The sequence below is a fragment of the Carassius auratus genome, chromosome 17 (genome assembly GCF_003368295.1).
Source record: "Carassius auratus strain Wakin chromosome 17, ASM336829v1, whole genome shotgun sequence".
NCBI lineage: Eukaryota > Metazoa > Chordata > Actinopteri > Cypriniformes > Cyprinidae > Carassius > Carassius auratus.
This window is the reverse complement of record NC_039259.1, coordinates 7995458-8021192: the sequence shown is the minus strand read 5'-3', so window position 1 is coordinate 8021192 and position 25735 is coordinate 7995458. Positions and strand designations below refer to the sequence as shown.

The window sequence follows — 25735 nt, the reverse complement described above, 5'->3', positions numbered from 1 at the left end:
TAAAGTATTTACTGGCAACATTTCTTTTCTTTCCATCCACCATCTTGGATGTTTCACAGAAACTGTTGAAATGCATTCTGGTATTGCATTATATGTGAATGCTACGTTAAGTTGGCCAGCACACATGCCGCTGTCTGGGTAGATCCTGTACTCAGTTTGGGAGCAACACTTATATCTGATTGTGTTTTCTATTAAAAACTGTACAAAAATATTATTTGATGTAGAAATTAAATGCTGTAACAAGCCTTTTCATTATTGTCACAATTGAACCTCAAGAACATTAGATTGGCTTTTTTGTGTATTTCCTGTTTGTCTGGTGGTTTGGTTTTTAGTCAGGCAGGTAATAAAGACTACAGCACTGTGCATACTGACAGCACAGTAATAAACAGCCGAGTCTGATGAACTGAGATCAGAGATTTTCAGGACTCCCTTCAGTGTTTCTGTTCTTTCCAATTTAAACCGGCCTTCATATCCTTCCTCATAGGTGGGGTCACCTGTAGCACTGTAACTGAACACGATCAAGACCATGGCTGTATCCTTCTGCTGATACCATAACATGTTTGGCTTGCCACTGTCATCATATTTGCAAGGTATCTCTGCCATATCATTCTTGTTGACTAACAAGGAAGTCAGTTTTTGTTGAACGTTCACACTTCTCCCCATCTCTGTGAACAACAAAATAAATAAATAAAAAAGAGAGATAAAGGAAACGATAAAGAGTAATAACTGAAGGAAATCTTACCTATGTAGAATAAGAAAAAAATACACAGTCCATGTATACCTGCAAACATCCTTCTAAAACAGTGGACAAAAACTGTGGTCATGCAGCAAATAAAATAATGCGATGAGAAAGTATATGCCACTGTGCTAAAGAAATGAGAGAAAAAAACTTGATTAAATAAACGGTTGTAACTCCCCCTACTGACTGTACAATATCAATGAGACCGTGATGCAAATGTGTTTTTGGTAGAAGGGAGGAGTGTAACGTCATTAAATGAAAATGAAATCTCTTATTCTACTGACTTGTTTGTACAGATCGGTACTTTATCTGTGGTTGAGACAGGTGTGATTGCATGGTTGCCATCAAAAGAGTTTTTGTGCTATAATTTAATTCCATTTATTCACTGTGTAACTAGCAGCACACAGATACACTGCATCAATCCCCTCCTTAACATCCACTTTCAGGGTCCAGTGCTTTGTCTTTGTACCTGACATTGTGAAGCCGGTCTCAAAACCCTGCTCATAAGTGGGAGAGTTAACAATGTAGCTCCCAATAAGCACTGGCTGTTCTCCTGTTATTTGTCTGTACCAGTATTTGTAATCATAGTCTGTATCATTCTGGTAACAGAGCATTTCCACTGAGGAGCCTGGAAGACTGGATATATGCTTTGGCCATTGAGTGATCAGGACACCGTCACTGAAATCTGCTGGAAATACAAAGATAGTTCAGATAGTTGTCATCCAATAAAAATCTACATGAAAATCTTGTCATAAAATTACAAATGAATACCTTTGAGAAAAAGCAGTGACATGCATAGAAGGACAAACATTGCCATTTAAAATTTCCTCTGTGAAGTGTTCTCCTACTCTCTCCTCAATACACAGTAGGCTATGTGAAAAACTAGAGAGTCTTAAGTCCCGCCCATTTTTTACATCATGCTTAGGATAACTGTAATATAATTGGATCTAATAATACAGTACTATATTTTATTACTATTACTATAAAATAAGGTATTTTGAATTCAAATAAAATGAAAAAAAAAAATAAAGTTACAAATTACTTAAGAGAAATAATTTCAATATGAAATAGATTCAGCATACTGTAAATAAAATTCATTATACATATAAACTGATATAATTTTAGATACTGTATGCCATACATTTTCAATTTATAATAATATATTATTACAGTTTATTTGTACTTCCTATTCCATTTCTAACTTTATTTAAAAAATATAAATATATAGTTCTTTTGAACTTTTCTTCCCATTTAAATGCATTGTGAGATTCACTCAATTATAGTCGCCAGTAATCATCCTCTTTTTGTTCAGAATTTCAACTCTGCTATAAGCTCTTTATCAGATTAGGAAGTAAGTGTCACTTTACATCAAATACCACAGATCCTGCTGTATTTCCTGTTTTAATGCTAAGGTTTTTAGTGAGGAAACTAATTGAGAGTACAACACTGTGCCTTTTAGCAGCACAGTAATAGACAGCAGAATCTGACACTCTCAGGTTAGAGATTGTCAAAGCTCCGGTCACGGTGTTATCTCTGGTCATCTTGAATCTTGAATTTTGGAAATCAGTTTCATAGACTGGGTCAGCTTTGTCATAGCTATAACCGATGAGGGCCAGTGATTTGCTTTTATGGAGTTGTTGATACCATAACATGACATCTAAGTTACTGTCGTCGTGTCTACAAGAGATCTCTGCCTCTATGTCTTGCTTTCTGAATATAGACAAAGGCTGATCAAAATGAACACAATCTGACAGACCTATGTAAAGAGAATAAAGAGAGTGAAATTAATGTTTTTTCAAAAGAGAATGAAATAGTGTAAAATGAATCAAGAATATCCTACGTGCAAATAAGATGCTAAAAATGGCTAGTCCATAAGCAACACGAAACATCCTTTTCTCATGAAGTTGCACAGAGAGTGCGACTCTTATCAACGAGAATGCATTATCAGCACTTCTACTGTAGGTTTATTCACTAGAATTACACCTCCCCCTATCGTCACATATACAATACAATACCACAGAAATACTTACCACAGATTGTGCAGTTAAACAATATGGTAATGCTTACAAAAACAACACTTTATGTGCTGTCTAAATTCGATTTCTTATTTATTTATGTTTTATCTCTGTTGGTTAAAAGTTAACATGCATGGCTGATGATTACCCTTGTGAAAAATAAGTGTACTTAATTGTATTAAATGTGCAGAGTACTTCAAAATCTTAAAAATATATATTTTTTTAAAATACTTTTTTTTAAACTTTACTTTTAGATTATTTAATATGAATTAAATAATGTAAATGGACTGCATTTATATAACACTTTCAACAGACCCATGGCCATCCAAAGTGCTTTACAATTTGCTTCACATTCACTCACTCATTCATACACCGATGGCGGTGGTGTCGGCCATGCAAGGCGCCATCCAGCTCGTCGGGAGCAGCTGGGGTTAGAAGTCTTGCTCAAGGACACCTCAACACTTGGTCAGGTGGAGCTAGGGATTGAACCAGTAACCTTACAGTTTGCAGACAACCTACGTGAACTATTGAGCCACTCCCTCCCCTGTTTGCTATAGCAGGGTGAATCGTAATCGTAAATCGTAAACATATCGTAAGTTTCATGACTATGTTTCTTAACACGTACTCTAAGTAGACTTGAACTGTTATGTATCATTTATTATTACAGTATTGCTTCCATTTAGCATTGTTACTCATGTTCAATGTGAATAGCAGAAGAAAGGAGTCCATTTAGAGTTGCTTTTTATGAAATGTTCTCTGATGTTCAGCTACTTGCAAAGAAAATAAACAAAAGCTTAATACATATATATATATATATATATATATATATATATATATATATATATATATATATATATATATATATATATATATATATATATATATATATAAAGCCACAATCCTTTGTTACTTAGTCATTGGTGGAAAAAAGAGGGCACTTTTGCAAAAGCTCTTTTCTACATAAGCAACTGCTTTCTTTTAAGAGATTGATTTCAAAGCAACTCAGCTCACAGCAAAAACAGCACATGATATTCACAACGGATACTACCGGAGTTCAACATCAGCATGCTTTAAGTTAATATTGTAATGAGATTAAAAACAGCACTTCATTAAATACGGACCCTTTTTGACAATGACATTTGGAACGTGGTTGTCTACTACAGCAGGGTAAATATACTTACAGGTAAATGGGACACCATGGCAAATACCTTTTTACACAATTATTGTGGGTGTGAATTATAAGTAGGTACAAGTCAGAAGTCAAAATGCTTCATTTCCACTGCCACTGTCTTTATGAATGAGTCAGTGAATCAGTGAATCATTCACTCGATCAATTTGTTCATTCAGAACACCACTACTATGCGTTGTTTGGAGATACACACCACAACAGAATATTTATCTGTGGAAAGAAATTGATCTATTTTTATTGATGGAGCAAAATCAAAACAAAAGTAATCATCAACGTTCTAAAATGTTAGTTTACCTATACATGATTAACTATAGTAGGCTGCAAGAATGCTCTTGCTAGGGTGATATATTGCTTAATTCATTTATTGATATGTTGTGTCAAAATGTGTCCCTGGACCCTGGTCTTATTTGTAAATATTTCATTATATTGTTTATTTATACTTCATCTGAAAGCTGAAGAAACATATTTTCCATTGATGTATGGTTTATTGGGATCGGACAATATTTGGCTGAGAGACAACTATTTGAAAATCTGGCATTGGAGGGTGCCAAAAAAATTTAAATACTGAGAAAACGGCCTTTGAAGTTGTCCAAATAATTTCTTAGCCATGCATATTACTAATAAAAATTTTTAGTTTTGATATATTTATGGTAGGAAATTTACAAAATATCGTGGAACATCTTTACTTCACATCCTAATGATTTTTGGCATGAAAGAAAAATCAATAATTTTGACCCATACAATGTTTTTTTGGCTATTGCTAAAAACATACCCCAGCGACTTAAGACACAGGGTCACATAAAAGCATTTACTGACAAGATTTCACTCCATCCACCATCTTGGATGTTTCACAGATACTGTTGAAATGCGTTATGGTACTGCATTATGTGTGAAGGATATGTTAGGTTGGCCACACTGTAAAAAATAAATGTATTTTTACAGAAAAAAACGGTAGAATTTAACAGTATTATGACATTTTGACCAGAACTGTGAAATTCCATAAAAATGCTAACTTTTACATCTAATGTACATTTTCCCTGTTTTTTAACTATTTAAATTTGTTACTGCAAAAAAATTACATTTTCCTTTAAATAACAGTAGTTGTTGTCTATTGTTATCCTGACATGTCCTTAAAAAAACATTCCTGTATATTTTTTGGTCAGAGTTGAAAAAAAATTTAGTTTTACAGAGAAAACCAGTAGAATTTCACAGTCATTTCTCATTTTCATCAGAACGGTGAAATTCCACTAAAAAATGCATACATTAACACCAAATATAGCCTACATTTTTCCAGTTGAATTAGGCAGTGACTATGCACTAAGTGCAAAAAGCAACAGTTGTGATTTACACTAAAAACAAATAGCTATATATTCTATTTACATCATGTAAATGTCGCGAAAGTTTGCAATAAGTGTAAATAGTAATTAGATATTCTATATTTTGGCAGATTCTGTTTGCATCTCAGTAATTGTGTACATTAACAGGATGCAATAATAGTATAAAGTGTTTTATTAAACACTCGTTAGACACTTTATTTCTACTTCATTTTTGTTGAAAATAAATGCCTTTTCGATGTGATTTGTGATACCAAAAGGTATAAACTACAGTTTCGAACCAAGGACTTTGAAACAAGCATCAAATAAACGAGGCTTCCACACTAGTGCCTGTGCCACTGAAGACATTAGGTTAAATTGCGCATCTTTTCTAAACTTTATTGGTGATGTTGTTTCCTTGATTTATAGTCAGCGTTTAGCCTACTATTGTCTACTATTGTTGTTATGCATATCATACATATCGTTCGTTTGTTAAAGATGCGATCTGGCGCTGGACTGTGTTGTTTATAAAACCTGTTGTTTTTTTGCCGCTGTGGTTAATGGTGAAAGGCATCAGTTTTCTCTTGTGGCTGTTAGAGAATTTTATAACTGTGGGGTCAGTTGTAGCTTAGTGGTTAGAGAGTCGGGCTTGTAACCAAAGAGTTGCCGGTTCGAGTCTCACGGCCAGCGTGTTGCGACTTATCCTAATTGCTCCCTGCACTGCTCCGGGGGTGTGTGTGCGCTCACCCCTCACTGAGATGGGTTAAAGAGGTCACATTTCGAGTATGCGTTTCACTTATTGGTATCCTCATCCAAACACACACTCCTGTCCAACCCACTTGTTACACCACTTTAGGAAAATCATTCCTTGTTAAGGTAAGCTAATTGTCATGATTTCCATATCAAAATCCGAAGTAACCAGCAGTAGATGATATTTACTACGGAGCCCTCAAAGGGACGTGGTGGTGGAAATTTTTTTGCAAATCTTTTGCCTTCACCCGAGAAACTTAGCGTTCCCACGTAAAACCTGTTTTGAGCTCGGACAGACACTTCCTGTTTAATGTCCCGCTGGCAGTGTTTCAGAGCTCTATGGAGTCAAAATAGGGCCATATATATCTGCAAAATAAAACAATGTTTTGCAAACAAAAAATATGTTTTGCAAAAAAATATATATGTTTTGCAAAAAAAAATATATGTTTTGCAAATAAAAATAGAGTATTGAGAAAAAAAATTGCTTTTTTGCAAGTAAAAAAAAATAACTGCAAAAGAAAGGTTTACCGCTGAGAGAAAATATAAAGTTTAGCAAAGTAAAACTTCAGCCGCATTAACTTTGCAACACATTTCCCTTTGCGCTGCTCCTTTAAATCCGCGTTTCAGTCATCCGTGCCTTTGCAGTGCAAGCTTTCCTTTGCGCTTCATTTTTTCTTTGCGCCTCGCTTTGTGTCCCTGATTTGACGTGGGGGAGGGGTCAAGAGGTTGAGGTGTGTACAAGGGACGAAGGCGCGCCCTTCTCGTTACGTCATCAGCGCGAGCCCCAGAGCCCTGACCGAGTGGATCGATCGAAATGGCGGAGCAGAGACATGCGGGTGATGGATCACAGGTATGTATTATTGATCGCTTTCTTCTTATTATTATTAGACTCCTATATTATTAATAACAGATACTTCAGACCGGCCAGAGGGTGGCATTTAACGGGGTTTTGCAGTAAAATTATTTGAGTAAGAAGCTATTATGTGTGGAGAGCTTTCACTGAACATCATAATCTCATTTTTTTATGGAGATGGGCCTGTAGAGGCTTTTTGCATCTGAAATCTTTTAATGTAATCCACAAAAAAGGCAAAATATAGTATGTGTGGTGGAAATAGCATTCAGACATACGTTACTGCATCCGCCATGTTCTGTTGTCATGTGACCCCTATGTTCTTTGATCTGAGACAGAGTAACTGCAACACACATAACTAGTTTTAGGAAATGCATATGGACATCATTTTATCAATATTCCTAAAACCTTCTCATGTATTTTCATGATAGTAAAGTATATTAATAATAATGATGATGATGTTCGACTGTTGTTTTTTTAAATGCACGTTATAAGTGACTCAAACTCGAACTGCTTACATAGAGCATTATTTCCTACTGATCAGAATCGTGAAGACACTCAAATAAGAAACAATCGTGCACAAAACACACACAGATACATGCACAGAACTCAACACGCACACACCAGCCAAACTCCCAAGGGTGTTTTAACTTTAGCTGACTCGCATATCAATTTTTAAATATTTTTTTATACATTTAATCAAATAAATTCTTATCTTTAGGTCCATGGACCTAATGATGCCACAAGTCACCAGCTGGGAAGGATGATCATGGAAAGACTGCTATCCAAACTGCAGGATGCAATGAGTCGCCTACCCCTAGATTTAGATTATTTGCAGTTTTTATGCGGTCATGAGCTTCTCTTCATTTCATCAGTCTATGATCAAATTTCAGTCCCAGAGGAACTCCTTGGCGAACTGTCAACCTTGAAAAACACAGTGGATAGGCATATTGACAATAACAATGAACCTGTTACTGCCCTTGAAGTTGAATTTGGAGTTAAGGGGCCCCCAAAGTTTATTATTTCCAGAGAACATCTTCAGTACCTAGTTAATATGCAGCTATCTGTTCCATGTATTGCCGAGCTTCTTGGTGTGTCAACAAGGACAATCAAACGTCGCCTCACTGAGTATGGCATTTCTCTAAAGGACACCTACAGTAAAATCACAGATGAAGAACTTGACAACCTAGTGAGGTCAATCAAAGCTAAAAGTCCACACCTAGGCCATAGAATGATGAAGGGACACTTACAAGCCTTGGGTCATCGTGTGCCATGGACAAGAGTTTGGGATTCCATGCATCGAGTGGACTCTGCTGGAATACTTGCAAGAATTACACAATTGAGATGTGTAGTCAGAAGGACTTATTCCGTCAAGGGCCCTCTTCATGTTGTTCACGTAGACACAAACCATAAGCTGATAAGGTATGTTATGCGTGTCAAGCCATTGATGTAATGCTACTGAAAAGTATATGTGACCCTTTCTGTGAAAATATCACATATTGTGATCACATTACATTTTGAAGTCATTATTTGTGAGTTTCTGAGTTTTCTAATTCTATTTAAATTCTTTGAAAATGTATGAAGGAATATAAGTAATGCCCAAATTTTTTTTGATATTTTTAATCCTTAAAAATGACTTATTATGCATGCGAGTTTCTCTCTACAGTTTACATACGCATTTCAACTGGTAATAACAGATTATCTTTTATCAGATATGGCCTTGTGATATTCGGTGCCATTGATGGGTACTCCAGAAAGGTATTTTTCTCTTTATTTAATGCATTGTTGGCCTATAAATTTTGTACAAATCAAATTCCTGATGGAATGCGTAAGTCTAACTTTACTTTATGTCTCTCAGGTCATGTACCTTGGAGCTGCAACAGATAACAAGGCATCCACTGCCCTCGGTTTTTTCCTTCAGTCAGTGGAGAGACATGGGTTTCCCTTGAGGTAAGACAACTTACATCATGAGTGTGTATGAATGCTTTGTTACCTCCAGTAATGATTGCTTCTTTTGTGAACGTCACCTTGGATAAAAGCATAAGCTAAATGTAAATAAATCCCTGCTTGTTTAAACATGGTTAACATAGGTTTCTTTTCTAAAATACCTGGTCATATTTAATTTTTTGCATTTAGAGTTCGAGGAGACCAAGGAGTTGAAAATGTAGAGATTGCCAGATGTATGTTTTCTGTGCGAGGTTGTGGCAGGGGAAGCTACATTTCAGGGAAAAGCGTGCATAACCAGCGGTAAGCAGCAAGATAAGTTAGTTAAAGCTTGATATTAATCTTAAAGTGTTCTGTTTCTAAGAATGATGATTTGTGTTCAACATTACACACTGTTTTCTCTTCCATTTTTAGCATTGAGCGCCTTTGGCGTGACATATGGATGGCAGTTACAAACATCTATTACGATGTTTTGCACAGCCTTGAAGAGGAAGGATTACTAGAGCCAACCAACAGCCTTCACCTCTTTTGTTGTCAGTTTGTGTTCCTGCCTCGTCTCCAGGCCAGCCTTGACTCCTTCACTATTGGGTGGAATAACCATCCTCTCCGCACAGAGAGTAATCAAAGCCCAGAACAGTTCTGGGAAATTGGACTCCTGCAAAACCCTGTCACTCCTCCAGTCCCATCTGAGGTATTTTAAGAATTTGTCTTTTAATGCATGTAATGTTTTCATGCAAGATATTGTCCCAATGTCCATAAACTATTACCAACTTTTAACAGATTGTACAAGACGACGACTCTGACTGGGACACAGACAGTATCTCTGACCAGCCGTGGACAGGAATTGTAGTTCCTCCAGTCGAATGCCCCTTAACTGAAGAACTTAAGGCCCAAATTCAAACTTTTTTTAACCCAACCTCACACTCTCAAAACTATGGAAGAGACCAGTATTTAGAAGTTTTAAATTTTGTACTGCTTCATTCTTAATTGACACTAAATCAATCATTGAAATGACTAGTGACCAAATGATCCATTTACAAGCAAATTAACATCCAATTCAATAAAAAACAAACTTAAGTTGACATTGCATGCTTGTTTTATTTTCTGTATTTGCTATATTTAAGAAAAAGGCTCTTATAACAACGTGTTCTCTAAACACATGCATTAAGATATCAAATTTTACAATATGTAACACGTTGTGTTCTCTACAGATACACAGTAAATTTCAAAACCATAAAGAACATTTGCCAATGTATAAAAGTTTTTGTTTCCCGAACATGTACAATTCCATACATTTAGTAACATTTTAAATTCTGTTAAAACCGTTGTCAAATTGAATGGCTTGCAACATGACTGACTTAAAAGAACTGTAGTCACCCATGTGTACTGTGGGAAATGTAATTTTTCTGGCACAGGCACTTACAACTGGGAAGCATATTTTATGTTCTGGCATCCTCTGCATACACTCATGGTCAAAATGAAGAGAAATTTTGAATTCTTTAAGTTCTGACATTAGAAGAGGTTTGTGTCCCTGGCCAGTGAGCCATTGCATAACACCGGGGACAGTTAAGGGCAGGATGTCTCCGTCAGGGTTATCCTCTACAAGCAAAACAACTTGTTATCTCTAGGGTTGGTATTGTCTGAATTCAATCAATTACATTTTGACATTAATTTGTGTAATCTGCAGTTTTTTTAAACTATGTATACTAAATCAACTCTGTCAGTTCATACATACCACAGCTTTCAATTTCTTGGAGAAAGTCTTGCAGAAAGTTGATTATAGCCGTTTCATAAGTCTCTCGTACTGATCCCTTCTCCGACATTTTCGGAAGAATGTTCTGCATGATGAAGTCTGCATCAGCCTGTGAAAAAAAAACCCCATCCATTTTCAGGTACATTTACACATATATGCATTTGGCTTTTATCCAAAGCTACTTTATTACTATAATAACATTTATGTAATACAATATATAGGCATATTTTCTTTTCCAGTTATTGATACCTTATCATCATCATCATCCACCACATCAGGGACAAAGAACTGGTGGCAAAGTCCTGAATGGTTTTCCAGAATGTCTACAAAATTGTAGACTTCAAGACCTTTTCGGATTTGCTTCAACAAAGGGACCAAACGTAGAGTTGCATGAAGCACAATTGATCTGGAAAAAGAACCAGAAAATTCTTGCATAATATAGACAGTGTTGTGGCTAATCAGTATAAGGCAGCAAAATTAAAACCGTTTGCAAGGTTTCAAATGTAAAGAAGTTATATGACTTTTTCTGACCTTATTATGGCCTCTTTGTTCTCAGGTTTAACGGCCCCAGTAAAACCACAGTTAATTATTTGATCATTCCATGCAGAGAGATCGGTTTCTTCTTCCTCCACCTGAAAACACATAAAAACGTAAACTGTGGCAAATGGTGCTTGCGTAGAAATAAAGGTTTTATGAAATCAGATTTTATTTGGAAAAAAATTACTACCTTTTTAATCAAATGATAAAGTTCAGCATCATCCACATCATCTATAGTTAGAGTTGATTCATCCAAGTCTCCAGATGAGAGATAATCAAAGCACCACGGCCTCAAGAAACGGGGGGCAGGCCCACCCTGAGCGAGACTAACAGAAAACACTTCTCCAGCAGTCCTGAAAGAAAGAATACAAAGTAATATTTAGTTGTATGCAAAAATGACAACTGACATGTTACTACAATGTACAATATTACTAACCTAAAAAATCCCTTCTCCATATTACTTAGGGAGTAGATGGGGCTCTTCCCTCTCTGGTGTCCTCTGTGCTCAAAGAGGTGTTTCTCAATCTCACCAATCAAATCTACAAACAAATGTACATGTTAAAAAAAGAATGTAATTTACTACATTGTACAATTATAAGCACATTAAAACATACCAAATCTCATAATGACTCGTGGTAACTGTTTATTGTTTTTCTAAACTTTAAATTGTTACGATGAATATAAAAACCTAATAAGGCGATTGTGAACCTGACTTGCCTGAAAGAAATTCCTTACGAATGGCACCTGTGTCAACACCTGCTTCCCCCAAAAATGTTACACGCAAAGTATTGCCCGGGGTTCCTCTCTTTTGTCTTTGCCACTGCACCATAGCTCTTTGATAGAAGTCAGTTCGAGAAACACAGATCTTGAAATCCTTGCTGTCATCTACCCTACTTGCCAACAAACGCAATACATCATCTGGACTATAAAAACAGGAAAAAAAGATTAGTAAAGAATTCTGATGTCTCAGGGTTGTTCAAATGCAATAAATAGACTGTACCATTTCATGTCTGGGCCTTGGTTTTGCTGTACAGGTGTGCCACACGGAGGACTGCTCTCATAATCCAGTGTCTGTAATGTACTGAGTATATACCCAATGGTTAGATTGACTTCTTATAAGTGTTATAACATGTTGTAAATGTTATAATACTTAAAACATGTTTTTAATACATAACCTTATTAAATGTCTGTAAATGAAATAACTTTTCAAATCATTAAAAATTACCTATCTCCACATACACTTGCATGCATGGGCAACTCTGTCTGTGAAAATGTGTCTAAACAAATGGGACACTGTCCCTCATCCTACAATGGCAAAAGGACAACTGATTAAGTATTATACAATAAAATCCCAATTAAAACAATTGGTTATTTCCAAACTCCAATCAAGTATTTTGTTTAATTGGTCACTTTAAATACTTTGGTCACCAAGTATTTTGCAAGATCTAAACAAGCACTGGCTGTTTCAGTTTTTTTAACTTTACAAAAAACATTCTTATTCAGTTCTAAATGTTCAGTAAATTGTATGGACTTCTAACGTGTGTAGTGTTTTAAAACTATAAAAATAGGGCATTCTTCTCAGCCAGTGTTATTTACCTCTTGCAAAAAAAAAGGTCTTTATGTACCAATGAGAGACAGTATAATTACAATCAATTAATCAAAAGTACTTGACAATAAGGCACTACAAAGAAATTAACATTACCATTAGTAATAAAATCTTAACATGGCATCTAATTATGTTGGCTTGGCAACAAGCCAACATACTGTTATGCTATTTAAACTTCTTCTTCATCTTCTTCTTTTTTTTCTTATTATTATTTTTCTGACAGAAATTCTGAACGCTACTCCTCCTAGGGCTTTAAAGCCACAAGCCCCAAACTCGGCAGACACCTGCGGGATAGAGCGGTGCTGGTTGCTATATCTTTTCAGACGGATCAGACTTAAAGTTTTTTTTTTATTAATTTTTAAATGTCAAAAACATTACCCATAGACTTACATTATCTGAGAAAAATTGCGCCCCTAGTTGCAATACCCGAGATTAAAGGGAGGAGTCAGGTTTCGTTTCACTTTTAAACCGGTTAAAAATACTAAATAATAAGTAAATAATACAATTTCCCTCAAACTGACAAGCTAAACCAACATATCTGATTATTACAGGGGTTAGGGCTCATTAATAATTTATTTCTGGGCAGAGAGCAGTCAGAAAGATGAGAGAAGAATCACGGCTGCTCATCTCAGGCTGTCTCCACGGAGCTCACAACGAGCGAATTCATTCTTATTTAAGACCTTTTAAAACGGCGATTGCACGCAATCCACACGTTAGAACACACCAAGAGCTAAATTCAGATGTTTCTGAACTGTTTAAAGTAATTACATGATATATTCGCGGCAGCGCGACTGCCCGCGAGCTCGCCATGTATTTCTCTGAACACTTGAAGAGAATTACAGCCTGTCACATTAAAACACTGCAGCGAAACGGCACAAAACAATTAGAAGAATATATTATAAACATGAAAATGAGTGTTTATATGTGCTTGTGAGATTTTATCTGTCAGGCTGAACCTCACATCAATTGCTATCCATCGTCACAACATGGTAAAGTCATTTATATATATTTTTTAAGAGCTTCTTAAAATAAATATTCCTGCGAATGCACACAATCCACCCATTAGAACACACTTAGAGAAAAATCCAGGGGTTTTTGAGCCGTGTATGTGTGCAAAATGCAATATTTGACATCGCGAAGGGAAAAAAAGTCACATGACAGCCGCGTTTGGGGCGAGATCAGACAAATAAAAAGGCTAAACATTTCATTCACACTGACAAGCTAAATCAACGTATGTTATTATTACCGGGTCAGATATCTCATTAATAAATTATGTCTCTGACCAAAGAACAGAGAGAAAGACGAGAGAGAAATGAGCACTTCATCAGCATTTTTTAAGAGATTCCAAAAATAATATCACAGCACTAATCCACCCATTAGAACACAACAAGAGCAGAATTCAGGTGTTTTTGATATGTTTATGTGTGAAAAATGACATATAATTTGACAGCGTGATACAGCTTATGAATACTGGAAGGAAAAAAGTCACGACAGCCTTTTAACTCTGGAGTCGATTAACGCATTGGGCAGAGAGCAGTCAGAAAGATGAGAGAAGAATCACTGCTGCTGTCTCCACGGAGCTCACAACGAGCGAATTCATTCTTATTTAAGACCTTTTAAAACGGCGATTGCACGCAATCCACACGTTAGAACACACCAAGAGCTAAAATCAGATGTTTCTGAAATGTTTAAAGTAATTACATGATATATTCGCGGCAGCGCGACTGCCCGCGAGCTCGCCATGTATTTCTCTGAACACTTGAAGAGAATTTACAGCCTGTCACATTAAAACCCTGCAGCGAAACGGCAGAAAACAATTAGAAGAATATATTATACACATGAAAATGAGTGTTTATATGTGATTGTGAGATTTTATCTGTCAGGCTGAACCTCACATCAATTGTTATCCATCGTCACAACATGGTAAAGTCATTTATATATATATTTTTAAGAGCTTCTTAAAATAAATATTCCTGCGAATGCACACAATCCACCAATTAGAACACACTAAGAGAAAAATCCAGGGGTTTTTGAGCCGTGTATGTGTGCAAAATGCAATATTTAATGACATATAATTTGACAGCGTGATACAGCTTATGAATACTGGAAGGAAAAAAGTCACGACAGCCTTTTAACTCTGGAGTCGATTAACGCATATACGCGTTTTGAGTCATTTTCTGCTGATAACCCTGACAATTACTTAAATTACATTTTCAGTTTTAATCGTACAGATAAGAGCAATACATCAATCGAATCTGTAAAGGGTCTACTTTTTTTGGATACAAACATAATAACAACAAAACTTTGTGCACTTATAAAATAAAGATAACAAACAAGATGTGCTGTCTTCAACCTTGTCTGCGCTGATCTTCATTTACAAACACGTCATTAAAATGAACTGTAACTCCATGAATACTCAACGAAGAGACATGAGAGATATATCTATAGAAAGCTTGACATGTCTACTTTTAAACTAAACAAGTGCTGCCGAACAAATTTTCTGTGATAAAGTACGCGATGTCCTTTTTTCACGTCTCCCTTCTAATGTGTATGGAAGGCCAAGAGGGTCAAATACACGTTAAATACGTGTATTTCACGCGTAGACAACACGTATTTAAAGCGTTAAATACGCGTTGTTTACTCATGAAAAATCAGCGTGTATTTAACGTGTATTTCACGTTTTAAATACAAGTTAAATACACGTGAAATACAAGTGAAGTATGCCTTAAAAATCAGTTTGAACAGGTCAGTGTAATTGGCTGCTGAGGACTTGGGTCAAACCACTTCTGTGTGCTTAGAGGGGTGTACCATTCATAGACAGGCAACCACCATTTAACATGCTATAGATCAGCTTATTCAGCCTTATTATTTAGTCTTTTTTCTTTTCTGTTTTGTATAGCCTATAAAAATAATATATTTAAGTTTCAGTTTTATGAAATATTTATTTTAAATATTAATTAAAATTTTGTGGTGATAGTATAACGTTTATAAAAGTTACAGTATTTTGTAATGAAACAGAACTTTTTGTTTAGCTCTTGACTCACCGAAGTATACTATATATAGTGTCCCTTCTTTAATTTTTCAGTAGTGTGATAACTTAAAATATGTTGTCAGTACTATTAAAATAAGATCAAATTGAATGGTATTAGGAGATTATGGTTTTTGCATGACTTATTTCGCATTCAGCTAGACAACCCTGTCGTAGCTGTTATCATAGCCTAGGCTTTTTATTAAAAAAGAAAACAGCAAGGGACCATGGAAAAAGACTGAAATAAGGTGTATTTTTTATGGTATTATTATGTTTTATTTTTTGCTGCGGGGCAACTCAAGAATGTTGGGCACACAAGTACTATGGCTCTTTTGCCCCATGGCCAAGATGGCCAAGCCAACATCAAAGTTAGTTCACTAACTTTTAATTCTAGTTAATTTTACTAACTGCAACAGTCCTTATGCACTTATAAGCAAATTAAAAGCAAATGTATTTTGAATATATTAAAAACACAGTATTTTCATTTAGCTCACCTCAAAACTTGTGGTGGGTGTAGGAGAACAAGTTTGTATTGAAGTGGTGGGTGTGTGTATAGAAGCTGGGGCTGTAGGGGTAACTGCTCTGGTAATCTCACCAACTACTTTTACATCCTCATCATCATCTTCAGTAGTCTGAAATTACAAAATGAGATATATATTCTAACTAAAAGAAAACTTAACTGAAAAATGTTATAATAAATTCTACTAAAAAAATGTAATCGTGTAAACAACATACCTCATCATTAGCGGACTGTGTGCAGCCACCACAAGATTTAACATGCAAGTACAAAACTGGTAGTGGCATTGTGGTTTTACAAGTACGACACTCAACCTTTGGCATCTTCGCAAACTCTTCTGCTGAGAATGGCAGTGGATCAAGACATAACTCATCTTGAAGAGGGACCATATACAGTGCTGTTTTTCCAGCAGTGGTAGCCATTTTGAGAAGGCTGCCTGTATAACCCTCTGAGTCTGGAGGAACAACAGTAAGCTTTCTTCTTCCATTCCCACCTGACAATTTAAAAACACATTAACAAATTCAAAAATAAAAGGTCTTTACTATATAATTGGGATTATACTGTAGCTAAAAAGAAAAAAAAACAGTGCTTCCCATATTCTATTAACACTTCCCTGTGTACTACTATTAAAAAAGGATGTAGCATGGGATTTAAGGTTAGAATGCCAGGAGAAACGTTCAATTAATAACTCTACTCAGATATTCATGTTTGTGTCTGTTCTGGTTGACAGTACAGCATACCTGGTGCCTTATAAAGTAACCACCCTCCAGTAAGGGACTTCATCTTTGGAAATTCAGCTTCAAGGAGCTTGCATAACTCAAATAAACATGAAACAGAACAAGGGTTCTCAAACAACCATACACAGTAAAAACTAAATCTTTATCACATTGAAAATTTTACGTGCATTTGTTTGTAATTTTTATTCATACTTATTCACATTTTACTATATTTAAGCAAATTATGTTCATTCATCTCAGCATGCTTTGAAAGTGGAATATTACTTTGAAGTAGCAATTATTCGCAGGTTGATATAGAAATAATCCTGCTCTAAAATCAGGTGGCACAAACTAACAAATTAGATTGTACTATAAAATGAACTTACATCCGAATGGTTCACATTGGATGAAATTGTAATCACCCGTTTTCCTAGTCCGGCCTGGAGTAGTTCAAGCTCTTCAGAAGGTGTGGGTGAGGTGTCAGTGTTGCTGCTCATTAAATATATGGAAACAGCAAATGGTTTCCAAGGTGTGGCTTTCACATGTATTTGTTGATTTGGAGTTTTCTTCTTTGCTTTTTTAAACATCCCAGGAAAAGATCTACAAATAATAAAACAATGTTAATTATAATATTAAACATTCAAAAGAGATTTGTTAAGATAATTAGATGTGGATGCGGCAACCTGGCCATATCCTGCTCTATTCGAGGCTGAGAAATAGCAGGAGGCTGCTGTCGTTGTTGTGGCTGCTGCTGCTGACCCTGAGCTGACTGAATCTGACCAAGGCTTTGGGTCAGAAGACCTATTAAATTCTGTGCAGCTGTACAGACATCTGAATATTCTCTCTGTTAAATATGTCATGACAACATCACATAGGATTATCTGGATCAGTTGTGTGAAACTCAGTTCCCGGAGGGCCACAGCTCTGCACAGTTTAGCTCAAACCCTAATCAAACATATCTGATTCAGCTAATCAAGATCTTCAGGATTACTAGAAACCTCCAAACAGGTGTGGGTTGGAGCTGGTTTGGGCTAAACTGTGCAGAGCTGTGGCCCTCCAGGAATTGAGTTTCACACAACTGATCTAGAATAAGTGCATTAACAATGTATCATAAACATCACAGCTTTTAAACATAGTCTATTGGGATGTGACCTACTGTATATAAATAAACTTGTTCGGAATCAGAAAGAGGTTTATTTCAAATTATTTTTGCACATTTGTTTTGTATTATTGGTTTTATTTAGAGTATATTTTGAGAGACACCTTTGGCATCGTTTATAGTCCATAATACAACTAGGGCGTGGAGAATGATTATTATAAATCATTAATTATAAAACAACGTGAAAGGTGTGCATATTGAGAGAAATGTACAGCCGCCGACACACTCGGCGATTAGCTAATTGACACTAACCGCATTAATTGATCTCTAACTTACTTAACTTGAGCAAATGCGTTGATACAGATAGTTACATATAGTTATCGGTCTATCTAGTGAACTTGAAGAAAGCGATCAATAATACATACCTGTGATCCATCACCCGCATGTCTCTGCTCCGCCATTTCGATCGATCCACTCGGTCAGGGCTCTGGGGCTCGCGCTGATGACGTAACGAGAAGGACGCGCCTTCGTCCCTTGTACACACCTCAACCTCTTGACCCCTCCCCCACGTCAAATCAGGGACACAAAGCGAGGCGCAAAGAAAAAATGAAGCGCAAAGGAAAGCTTGCACTGCAAAGGCACGGATGACTGAAACGCGGATTTAAAGGAGCAGCGCAAAGGGAAATGTGTTGCAAAGTTAATGCGGCTGAAGTTTTACTTTGCTAAACTTTATGTTTTCTCTCAGTGGTAGACCTTTCTTTTGCAGTTATTTTTTTTTACTTGCAAAAAAGCATTTTTTTTTCTCAATACTCTATTTTTATTTGCAAAACATATTTTTTTTTTTTGCAAAACATATATATTTTTTGCAAAACATATTTTTTGTTTGCAAAACATTGTTTTGTTTTGCAGATATATATGGCCCTATTTTGACTCGATAGAGCTCCGTATACGTTAATGGAGCGTTTCATAGTGTTTGAACTTGGACTCAAATATAAAGAAATGTGGTCAGTTCTTAACTCAAGAAGGAGTTTAGTGAAGTTGGTAATATTCACATAGGCTATTCGAACTTCCCTATTCTTGAGCTAAACGTTAAAACACAAATGACACCTATTTAAAATCACAGTCACCTAGACAACGAGCTACAACCCAATTAATTTTTACGTAATGCTATTTACATTAGGTGTAAATAATTTTCATTTAATAAATAGAATTATCAAATTTGCAGTAAGTGTAAATACTAATTAGATGCTATCTATATCGGCAGATAGTTGCACCTTACTATTTTTGTAGATTAACAGGATCCAATAATTATCAGAGTGCAAATGATTATATTTATTAAAATTGTTAAATGGATGCTACATTGTTGTGAGAATAAAAGCCCTTATACACCGACCCCTAAGCCTACCCAATAAATACTTTATTTTTAATAAACACTCTTCTCTTAATAAAGCACTTTATTTCCACTTTTCAAACATTTTCTAAATTTTCATTGCAAATAAATGGCTTTGTTTTAATCACAAAAAAGCCAAATCTATAAGCCAGTGGTTCTTAAACTTCCTCGGTGTACATTAGTCAAAATAAAATAATTTGTTCTGCTAACCACAAAGAAAGTTATACAACCCGAGAGTACAAGACAGATTTTCAGTTTTATCACATTAAAGGTAAATAGCAAGCATCTTAACTTAAAATGTGCTAATATTGTTTTTGGCAGAGAAAATACAACTAACTTCAGGATGAATTTGAATGTTTTCTACGAGTAAACTATCAATGTGCAAGAACAGAATTGCAGCAGCTCCCTTCCATAATGACCAAATAAAAAATAAGTGCAATTAGCAACCATTACTGGCAGGTCAGGCACAAAAAGGGTTAAGGGACGCTTTCATAAAGGAAATTTCCTACAAATGCATATCCAATAAAGATGCAATAATCACTGTATATGCCTTTCTATCATGTCTTCTGAAAACCCTGACACATTCAGAAAGTGTGCACTGCCACAAATAGTTAGCAAATCTGGGCTTACATGTTTTCATGCCATAATCTTTTTCTAGTGAATTTATTTATTTAAACCAAATGTAGAGGGACATCTTTGTATACTGTGTGACAGAAGTAATGCTAAAAACTAATTAAAAATACTCTTGAAACACAAATTTTTGTAAAATGTTATACAATAAATTATGGTAGCCAGAGTATTGCTGTAAACAACTTCAGCTTTTTATTATATAGCAAACCTTCAAGATCAAACAATGGAAAAACACTTCCCAGCAAAAGTCATGTTTTAGAAAACAAATTTGTTCAATTAAAAAAAAAATAAATCGACATTAATTCTGATAATCCTGAACATGTCACATGGAGAAAATGGATAAAGCATGTTTCAGAACACAAATGTGTTCAGTTTAAAAGAAACAAAAACACTGGGCCTGGATTCTGATAATTTTGAAGTTGAATGAATTTTCAAGTATTAGGTGAATATTGTATACGGGGCTTTAGCTAATTTATTGATAAACGATGTACTAACTGTAGATGTAAATTTTATTATGTAATGTTTTGTGACCCGTGTGATTTTAGCCGTGGGACTACGGATGGAAATTAGCCTTTGGCTACAATCCAGCATGTTTACATGCATGTATTCCATGTTTGTTCATTAACATGCACTGTCCCAATCAAATAAATAAATATAAACTAAATCCTAATCACGTCACAAGGTAATAAAAATGATTTAAGCAACAAAGCGCTGAACTGAAGTACAAAAAGTCGGTCTGTCCTGTTCTTCAGCGAAATGTCAATCTTCTGAAAGACCACATCTGTGGGGACACAAACAGTTACAATTAAAACCCAAACCAAAAGAAGAGCAGAGACAGCAACAAGCCTTAACCAAATACTCTCAGTTTTGGCCACAGACAATTACATCACATTTATTGGAGTTAATTCTAAAAATGATTGTCCTTTGGTCCACTTTATCATCGATGAATGATAAACACAGAAGATGAAGTCTACCACTACTATACAAGACAACAGAGCTTCTATACCTGTTACTCTCCCCAATCAAATGCAGCAATTTTTGATGTCAGACTCAATACTCTGGGGTTGACAGAGTACGCTCTCTTTTTCTCTCTCTTTTCCACCTTGGTACCTTTATGAGGATTTATCCTAAAGATGCACCTTTAAAACACAACACAAACAATATCCTTAAATAATTGTTGTATGCTTCTTAACCAAAGGAATGCAGTCTATGAAATACCTTTGCAAGAATTCTAGTGTGGCTCCCAGTTCTACAGGGTAACTGATGTTCAATATATAGTAAAGAGAGAACGTCAGATACAGGGCTTCTGTAAAACTCAAGAGATGGTCATTTACAATCATCTGGTCTACTGCTACCATGTACACACTGGCTGTCAGTGGGTTCTCTCCTAAATAATACCCACCACACACTACTATACATGGTGTTGCTGGAAGCTGTTCTGAGCATATATCACTTGGAACTGAGGTGTCTTCTACCATCACAAGAAAGTGGTCTTGGTCATTTTTGAAATGGGTTAGCAGCAACATCTTTCTGTGCACTGAAATTGAAAGTAGTCCAATATTCTTCTGAACTTACTGGAAGCAGATTCTTCAAAGCTGTTGTTTATGTCAATGCCAGTGAGCTCTTTAAAGTGTGCTTTCATTCCTGCTGGCTGAAAAAGATATGGCCACTCATCAAGTAAATCTTTGGTTTCCTTTCCAGATTGGATGCTGTTTCTTTGAGGGGTGTATGTAGAAGTCATTAAGTCATAGATTGTCTTTACATCACTTTCATTATTTTGAAACATTACTACCAACTTCTCTTTCTTTTCCTGCTGCAATTCAGATGTTTCTCCAACTAGCAGTTGTGGATCAGAATTTATACAACCATATAACAATTTTTGTTTCTTTGTTGATACTTCTAGAGTACCACAAAGTGGTATACTAATAGCTTTTGCTCTTTTCAAATTGTCAATTCTACACACCAGTTGTTTGAGGAGAGAATCATATCCACTTCCTACAACCTGGGAATTAATCTCATCTCTGAAAGACTTTGGGTATGCAATCACCATTTGTCGGGCTATTTCTGATACATGTTTTTTTTGCTGGACATTTGCTGACTTCCAGGATCTCAGAAGCAACAATGCGGACCGACTTTCTTCTCTCAGAGCAACTTGGCCTTCCGCCATTTTGCAACTTTCCCATAAAACTTGCTGGCATTTTTTGTCATGGAACATCAAAACTATAATGCCAGTCATGGTCATAAAACGAAGTTTCACAGCTACTGTCACCTAGAAGATAAGCCAATGTCCACAGGTTACAGGATGAACACTTTTCATGCAGCTGTAATTTTTTGGCAAAATTGCCTATTCCCAAGCTGCAGATTTATTGAAGTTTAATAACGGACAAACAGAGATGGCATGGGGCTTTGTGGGTTGTTCATGTGCCACTATATATAGTATGCATTTAAAGTGGTGCACAGACTTGTTTTATGTCCGCAGTGCATTATTGTCAGAGGGGAGACGGTTGTGCATTTTTCACAGGGACCACAGGACCACAGTGCAACAAATCACTAGCATGAAATGGGCACATGTAACATGTTGCTGGTGATTTGCTGCACTGTGGCCCTGTAGTTGCTCTGAACAATGCACAACAGTCTTCACTCTCCGCTGGCATAAGCTGCGGACTCAACTGGAGACGTTTTGGCCATTCATGCACCAGGTAATCACCACAGTGGCACATGTATGGATCACAATGTATGCAATTTCCAAAATCAATGTTTTGAGGCCCCGTGCCATCACAGTTTGATTTGTACCATCAAACTACACTAGTCAAAATTTTAAGAGGATCAAAACCTTTCATAATAGTTGTCTTAAAACCAATACCCAAAACTCTTCAAATGTTGACTAGTGTACAATAAATCTGCAGATTTGTATACATATACACCTACACATATACAAACCCGATTCCAAAAAAGTTGGGACACTGTAGAAATTGTGAGTAAAAAAGGAATGGAATAATTTACAAATCTCATAAACTTCTATTTTATTTACAATAGAATATAGATAACATCAAAGGTTGAAAGTGAGACATTTTGAAATGTCATGCCAAATATTGGCTCATTTTAGATTTCATGAGAGCTACACATTCCAAAAAAGTTGGGACAAGGCCATGTTTACCACTGTGTGTCATCCCCTCTTCTTTTTTTAACAGTCTGCAAACGTCTGGGGACTGAGGAGACAAGTTGCTCAAGTTTAGGAATAGGAATGTTGTCCCATTCTTGTATAATACAAGCTTCTAGTTGCTCAACTGTCTTAGGTCTTCTTTGTCGCATCTTCCTCTTTACGATGTGCCAAATGTTTTCTAAGGGTGAAAGATCTGGACTGCAGGCTGGCCATTTCAGTACCCGGATCCTTCTACGCAGCCATGATGTTGTAATTGATGCAGTATGTGGTCTGGCATTGTCATTTTAAATGAGCCTTGGCCCAGAGAAAATGCCTGCGCTTCTGAATCATGTTTAGATATTGCTTCTTTTTTGACCTATAGAGTTTTAGCCGGCAACGGCGAATGGCATGGTGGATTGTGTTCACAGACAATGTTTTCTGGAAGTATTCCTGAGCCCATGTTGTGATTTCCATTACAGAAGCATTCCTGTACGTGATGCAGTGCCATCTAAGGGCCCGAAGATGGTTTTCTGGCCTTGACCCTTACGCACAGTGATTGTTCCAGATTCTCTGAATGATATTATGCACTGCAGATGATGATAACTTCAAACTCTTTGCAATTTTTCTCTGAGAAATTCCTTTCTGATATTGCTCCACTATCATCTGAATGGTTGACGATGGCACCAGGTATTTTGCTTGTAGCTGCATATAAAACAGGCAGAGATTTTTCATGTACAATGACTTTGCGTTACATTTCGTCAGGGAGTCAGTGAATTCACTTTCATCAACCTCCTCCTCAGTAACATCAAAAAATGCTGAAGAAGGTTGCTCAGATAAAGTATCCATAATCCGTACTTGTGCAAATGTAGAAGTCCTGTGCTTTCGTGAAACATGGGCAGTGAAACTTGATCTTAAACTGAAATTTTTGTCACATTTTTCAAAAGGACAACACACCACCTCTCCCTTGGCTAAATGTGACCTGAGATGAGAAAGGACATTGTTCATGTCTGTAAATTGTTGTTGACAGTCTGTATTGTTGCAAACAAACGTGCCCGTCGAATCATCAAAATGAGTATGTGGTCTTTTGTGATGGCGATAAACATGAGCTTTGAGAGCATTGTATTTTGAGAATTTAAATTTGCATTCTGGGAAGCAACATGGAAACGGAGCATTTGCTTCATGTCGGTGTACGATTTGATGATTAACATATCCCTTAACTGTCTTCAGAGAGCAATCACAAAATTTGCACAAATACATCATCATCCATATGGTTAAAGGTAACACACCTCATAAGATGAAATCCGTTGTCCATGCATATGAGTGTTCTTAAATGATTGTGAAAGCAACGTTCTAAAACAACAACACAATTCTGAAACACCTTTATACTTTTTAATGCAACTTGCGTCAAACATTAAGAATAAGATTTCAAAACGTATGTGATTAGCCATTGTAATTGTATTCACCTGTTGCCAATTAACTTTTAAATTACGTTGGATGAAACGTCAACAGATTTTTTTTAACACTTACCCTTCACCACTCGACATCGAGGTCCATGATTGTTTTGTTGACATTCTGTAATATATTGCATGCATACAGCAGAATATGTTGCCTAAACGGTCACGTTTACTCACAAAGCTACTTAACAAAGTCACTTACGATTTTTGAAAACAAACTGACGCCTGTAAATATTCCAGCCAACCCAACTCCCCTCCGTGTTTTAGCTTATTTGCCATGTCAATGAGCACGTTTCCCGACCAAAACAAAAACAGAGATTTTTTCCTTGAGGTATTTGTACGCTGTTTTGGAGCCATGATGTGCCACCTGCAGTTAACAGGCTGCTGCTTTGTCTCTTGGCTGATGCCGTTGGGCCGAGGCCAATGATTGAGAAGCAGTTTGACCAATGGCGTGCGTAAGGCGGGACTTAACAAAAAAGGTCAAAACAGTGCAGAAACGCACACAAAAAAATTGTCTACCATAGAAAGCAAAAGGGGAAATTTCCTGTGACATTGTGAGGTCATCATACTGGGTAAATATGCTGGCATGTAATATTAAATATAAAATTGTAATCAACAAGTGTTACTGTATTTACGTTGTTTCTTCTGTTGCAGTGCACCCTTGGCCTTGTCAGTGGGTGAGGTCACATCACTAAACTGTCTGAAGAAGTAAGGTGTCATGGACCATCATAAAATTTGTAAGTGCATTACATATTTAATGAACAAAAAAATTTTTGAAGTAAAAAAACAATATTTTTTTTTTATGTACGAAACTCAAGAACATATAAAAAGAGTAACATGATCAGACATAATGAATATAGATATGTGATGTATGATATATAACCATTTTCTCTCTTATTTTTTACAGGCATCAACATGGAGATTGAATTGGAGACCATTGTTCTGTTCGAAGTGTAGTTTGTGGAAGATGCAATGATGAAATTAATTTGAATTGTCAATGTTGTATTTTAAGCATATAAGCGATGTTCAGATGATGGTACTGTGGCACTGTTTAAAGTTTTTA

At 36.1% G+C, this 25735-nt stretch overlaps 2 protein-coding genes and 1 long non-coding RNA gene across 4 annotated transcripts; 1 reads left to right on the top strand and 2 right to left on the bottom strand.

Annotated features, from left to right (window-relative positions):
• Positions 1-6465: 6465 nt before the first annotated feature.
• Positions 6466-9820, top strand: LOC113117121 (uncharacterized). Its single transcript, XM_026285549.1, has 7 exons — positions 6466-6856; positions 7578-8278; positions 8569-8614; positions 8715-8806; positions 8993-9103; positions 9215-9491; positions 9581-9820. Exons 1-7 carry the CDS (start codon positions 6821-6823, stop codon positions 9785-9787), a joined length of 1470 nt encoding a protein of 489 aa, XP_026141334.1. The 5' UTR covers positions 6466-6820; the 3' UTR covers positions 9788-9820.
• Positions 9821-9878: 58 nt separating this feature from the next.
• Positions 9879-18826, bottom strand: LOC113117120 (uncharacterized). 2 transcript variants are annotated; one of them, XM_026285545.1, is made up of 15 exons: positions 18482-18826; positions 17641-17801; positions 17344-17557; positions 16982-17057; positions 16460-16734; positions 16219-16356; positions 12316-12395; positions 12091-12171; positions 11808-12013; positions 11527-11629; positions 11281-11443; positions 11085-11185; positions 10803-10959; positions 10536-10662; positions 9879-10399 (listed from the first exon to the last, which is right to left on the bottom strand). In XM_026285545.1, exons 1-15 carry the CDS (start codon positions 18515-18517, stop codon positions 10107-10109), a joined length of 2211 nt encoding a protein of 736 aa, XP_026141330.1. In that variant the 5' UTR covers positions 18518-18826; the 3' UTR covers positions 9879-10106. The 2 variants fall into 2 exon arrangements, with proteins under 2 accessions (XP_026141330.1, XP_026141331.1); XM_026285546.1 differs by lacking the exon at positions 17641-17801 and having other exon boundaries at positions 18482-18820.
• Positions 18827-19437: 611 nt separating this feature from the next.
• Positions 19438-23105, bottom strand: LOC113117122 (uncharacterized). Its single transcript, XR_003294129.1, has 3 exons — positions 21295-23105; positions 21083-21215; positions 19438-20857 (listed from the first exon to the last, which is right to left on the bottom strand). It is a non-coding gene; the product is annotated as an uncharacterized LOC113117122 (long non-coding RNA).
• Between the last annotated feature and the right edge of the window lie 2630 nt (positions 23106-25735).

Excerpts from the sequence above, each read along its gene's own strand:
- LOC113117121 (XM_026285549.1), top strand. The coding sequence starts at position 6,821 with ATGGCGGAGCAGAGACATGCGGGTGATGGATCACAG. Across the intron at positions 8,279-8,568 it reads ACAAACCATAAGCTGATAAG|ATATGGCCTTGTGATATTCG; the intron begins GTATGTTATGCG and ends ATCTTTTATCAG. Across the intron at positions 8,807-8,992 it reads AGACATGGGTTTCCCTTGAG|AGTTCGAGGAGACCAAGGAG; the intron begins GTAAGACAACTT and ends TTTTGCATTTAG.
- LOC113117120 (XM_026285545.1), bottom strand. The coding sequence starts at position 18,517 with ATGGCGGAGCAGAGACATGCGGGTGATGGATCACAG. Across the intron at positions 17,802-18,481 it reads ATGCGGGTGATGGATCACAG|AGAGAATATTCAGATGTCTG; the intron begins GTATGTATTATT and ends CATATTTAACAG. Across the intron at positions 12,172-12,315 it reads GCAAGTGTATGTGGAGATAG|TACATTACAGACACTGGATT; the intron begins GTAATTTTTAAT and ends GTATATACTCAG.